At 40.7% G+C, this 4,779-nt stretch overlaps 1 protein-coding gene across 1 annotated transcript; it reads right to left on the bottom strand.

The window, feature by feature from the left end:
- Positions 1-266: 266 nt before the first annotated feature.
- LOC122668459 (adenylate isopentenyltransferase 5, chloroplastic-like) lies at positions 267-1,280 on the bottom strand. Its single transcript, XM_043865022.1, has one exon. The coding sequence runs from the start codon at positions 1,278-1,280 to the stop codon at positions 267-269; it is 1,014 nt and encodes a 337-aa protein (XP_043720957.1).
- Positions 1,281-4,779: the final 3,499 nt, after the last annotated feature.

Here is a 4,779-nt window from a genome sequence, read left to right on the forward strand (position 1 = left end):
GCACACTCTTTTAACTTTCAGTACGGAAAAATAAATGCACGCGTGCGTCTGAACTCCCAGCGCGGATTTCTAAAATGCTTCCGAGACTGTAAGGCCCAGGAAAAAATAGCTCCTCGTAACGTTCTTAACCACCCACGAACCACGACACGAATGGCCTTTTCAACTTTTTTTTTTTTTATTAAAAAAAACAAGGAAGAGCCACGTGTAATTCATCCATGGTGCTTTCTCTTGAGATTCGCAGATGATGATTAGGTGGGTCCCACAATCTAGCGTGTGGCCGCAGCAACAGCGGTTGCGAAGCCCGTAGAAGAGATGGGCACCGGAATGGTATTCATAGCAATGGCACGATTGGCATCTTCATGGCGTTGCTGCAAGAAACTCCACACGATGGCAGAGGCTGGCCCCACCACCTGCTTCTCCCATGCCACGTTGGCATCTTCACCTTTCCTTAGGAACATCTCTGTTGCATCGAGCCGGTGTATGCACCATCCTAACAAATCCCTCAGCCGATGGATCTTTGACAGCTGGTGCCATGCCAGCCTACTAGTATTGGCCTTTATCTTGTCTATGGCCGCCACGAGGAGCCTCGCCCGGGTCTGATCGTCACCAACCCCGGCCAGCTCGGCTCGTAAAAACCGGTCCATCTCCGGGATCCCAATAGCCTGCCAAATCCCACGACTGTAATCCACGTCCGGTTTAAACATCATCCTCACCTCATCAACCAAACCGGTTTCAACCATCCGGTCGACCCGATCAGACACGAAGGAGTGAAGCACAGGCAACGAAACGTCCACCCAGAGGAAACAACAATCGTACTTGGACCTGAACCGGAGATCCTCATCATCCACCAGTGCTTCTATGAAGGAATTGGATCCCCCAACAATGATTGGGAGAAGATTCCGGTCAACAATGGATTCCACGGCGACCGACGCGTGGTGACGGAAGTCCTGCGCAGAGAATTCGGTATCGGGGTTTACTACTCCCAAGAGATGGTGCGGAATCCCCTGCTGCTCCTCTTTGGTGACCTTATTGGTCACAATATCGAGTCCCTTATAGACTTGCATTTTGTCGGAGTTGACAATCTCTGATGGAAAACGGTTAGCAAGGTCGATGGAAAGTCTGGATTTTCCGGTACCTGTAGCTCCCATCACGAAAACCACCTTCTCTTTCCGGTGAATTGGGTTGAAGGGTTCCCTATTGATGATTCCGGTGGCGGAGGGGAAGAAATTGAGAAAGGAGTGATGAGCTTGTTTGCAAACCGATGAGAAAGAAACCTTCATAGTGAGACAGAAAAGGAAGCTTTCACACGAAAATAGAAAGCTAATTAAGAGAAGCTAGAGAAGTAAAGTAAAGGAAAGGGAAAAACGAAAAACTGAAAGTATTTTCTTTCTAAATTTAGCACCACAAGAAGTTCTAAAGATTGAAAGCGTGTGTGGATGGAATGAGATTAATTGTTTGGACATTGGAAAAGACAATAGAAGAACTAAAGCACCAAACAAAGGAACAAGAGAAAGCAAGAGGAAATGAGAGGGGGAGGGGGAGGCTTATATTTATGGAGCTAAATCTCTTATGCTTCTCTTCATTCATAATTGAGAATATATTTTACACTAACACCTCTTAACCCACTTAGATTAGAGATGGAAACTTAGGCTAGGACATGATTAAGGGAAGATAATTATAGTAGAGTATCATAAATTGGGAAGGAATAGGACAAGGAGGAAGCTTGAGGCCAAAGAGCTATTCCCTCCAAAGTTTTATTACTTTGTTTAGTTCAACTTTATGTTTTTGAGGACAATTTTTTGGCCTGATGTACTTATAGAACAAAGAAGCTTGGGTGGGCAAGTAGTTTTCGAAAGGAAAGCTCCTTTAGTGCTTTCATGATACCTTTTTATTTTATTTTTAATATATTTGTGGTGATCAGAGGAGACTTTGTTGCATAATAGAATATAATGCTAATTCATTTAGGGTTTGGATCTGCTCTTCACGTGGGCATCCATACTATAGATAGGTTGTAGGACCCACACCCTGTGAACGGTGATGATAGAATCGGAACCGAATCCAGATTCGTTCGAGAGATCATGTTTGGTGGGAGCATCATAATCAAGGCTTACAGTTATATGAGGGGAGAGAGGAACGATCTCCTTCACATATAATCAGAATGAAACCACATACACATGCACGGATGAATGGAAGCAGGTCTAGAGAAAACCTGCTCTTATACCATGTAAATTTTCATCCCCAAAACTTGAACTATTTTTTTGAAAGGACAGAAAACCTCGAGGGTAACCGATGGGGAGTATTTTTTTGTTGGGGGGGTACGATGTCTTGTATTTTAGTAAATTCTAATATAAAGTTTCGCTATATAATTTGTAGCGAGGGTGTTTCTTTGTAATGAAATCTGAGAGAGAGGTGTGAGGTCGAGCGACTGTAATCCTATTCTCCATTGATATATAATGAAGATAATCTCATCTTAGTACTGTGGAGTGTGGATGTAGGAGATCTTATCGAATCATGTAAATCCTTGTATTTGAGTATGTGATTTTATTTACGATTTCCATTCTTTTCTGCATTTTTATAGGTTTTGTTTTCTACATATTTTCTCAATACCATACACACTCCCATGTTAGGCCTTCGTTTGATGGTTAAACCTTTCAAGTTTGAAACTTATTATACCCAACCTTAAAAAGAAAAAAAAAAAAAATTGTGAAACCAAAGATTCCACGAATAGAATAAATTCAATAAGCATTAGAACCTAATTTTGACTTATGTACTCCCATTGAGACTATGAGAGAATTCCAATAGTTTCACTTTTCCTTTTCGTCTCCCTCTCTTCCTTCTCCTTTCTTTTCTTCTCCCCACAAAAGGGATCTACATAAACAAGAATAAAAGAGAGGATTACAACCAATTATAAATGAAGATGTACATTCCATAGCATTCTAATCAGTCATTAAACTGGCGAAATATTACTTGAAAAATCATCTGAAAAGTGACAAATGTACATTCTTCTACAAGTTACCTTAAAAAAGAGACCCACAAAATAAGTTTCTAACAAGGAGACTGAATGGTAATGCCATAAATATTTCCCAGCCACAAGAACTGCAGACTTCAAACAGGAAAGGAAAACAATATAAGTGGAACGAACAAATCTGCAAACTTTTTTTTCCCCATGTGTTGCTGCCTCACTGCCTTGGTAGTCTCTTCGGAGGGTAGAGACGTCCTTTTCTAGGAAAAGGCAACTGGAATGAGTGGTGGGCCCATATCTATTCATAGAAGAAAAACAAAAACTAGGATTATGTCCCTTTTTGTTATTCTTTTTGGGATATTTTTAATAAAATCCTAGGGTTCTATTCGGGTTCCAGATGATGTTTGGGTTAAAAAAATTTATTGAATCCCATAAAATAAAAATTTTTATCCATGTCGATACCTTTGTACACGCTTTCATTGGACTCCGTGCTAATTCAAAATCCACATGATCAGGCAACGATCTCTTCCCTTAAAAACTATTACTTCCCTCCTTCCATAGAGCAACTTTGTAGATGTGATGGATGGAAATCCAACAATGGCCTGAAAACAGTGTCTCTCCTTTGCAGGAAGGAGACTATGTTAACTCTAATCAACGCTTGTGATCTGTCGAGGTTACTGGCCAAATGTCAAGTTATGTTTAGGGAAGGTGTTAGGCACCCCCAAAACGCCCGACTGGAACAAGGTTTGGGGCCTATTGGAGTAATGTGAATCCTTTCCCTCTTGGGTCAAGTTCGGATCTCATTCCTACATGGGGATAGGAGGACAGATTTGACACCCTCCATGGGATGTGGGACCTTTTGGGGTTGCACACAGAAGACGGAAAAAAAAAAAGTCTGACATTGGATACGAATGGAGAATGTGGGGGAGGGGGCGTTGACACCCTCTCCTTAACAGTTAGCTTTTTATGATGATTTCTACCCAAGTCCTAACTAGTGGTATTAGAGCTAGGTTATGGCGGGACCAACATTGGAACAAAGCCAGGCGTGGGAACCTGATGTGCCTTTGAGAATGAATTCCGAGAAGATCTCGAATGTCCCGCATGGAGGAGTAGATTGTTGGGATTTCACACGGAAGGTGAAAAAATATAGTCTCACGTCGGATATGAATGAGAATGTGAGGGATTTATAAGTACTTGGGCATCCTCTCCTTAACAACTAAGTTTTGAAGATGAGTTATACCCAAATCCTAACAATTTCACCTTTGACACATAGGACCCACACCCCATGGATGGTTTGAATGTATCTCCACTCGTCCCTATATGGGGACAAAATCCAAACTTTCTTGGGTCTAAGTAATGTTTGTCATGAATGTAGTTCATTTTTTTCAAGGCTGTGTTTGGTTACCTAAAAAGAAAAATTATATAGAAATGTTATTTCTATTCTTTGGCTGTTCAGAGAGAAACCAAGTGAGAGAAAAAGGGAAGGTGATGCTTGTGTAGGTGGGGCTTATTCATAGCTGATTTTATACATAAGATAGACCATTAAACTAATTAAACTAATCAAACTGATCAATTAAGTAATATTCTTCCTATATTTTATCATCACTATCACCATCTCCACGATTATCATCATTACATCGAATGTTGAAGATGCAAAGCATGCTTTGACCTAGTTTTTTAATTTTTTTATTTTTATTGAGTTCAGTAGATCAGTGAGGTCATAGCAAGCTAAGCCTGGCTATAAGATGAGCTTCTCTCCATTTAAAGAAAAAGCAAGTTTCCTTGTGTGGCCAAAGTCATAAATCAAATTCAAAAGG

This window comes from Telopea speciosissima, chromosome 7 (assembly GCF_018873765.1).
Source record: "Telopea speciosissima isolate NSW1024214 ecotype Mountain lineage chromosome 7, Tspe_v1, whole genome shotgun sequence".
Classification (NCBI taxonomy): Eukaryota; Viridiplantae; Streptophyta; class Magnoliopsida; order Proteales; family Proteaceae; genus Telopea; species Telopea speciosissima.

What these genes read in the sequence shown, in the direction of transcription:
- LOC122668459 (XM_043865022.1), bottom strand. Translation starts at nt 1,280, where the DNA reads ATGAAGGTTTCTTTCTCATCGGTTTGCAAACAAGCTCATCACTCCTTT.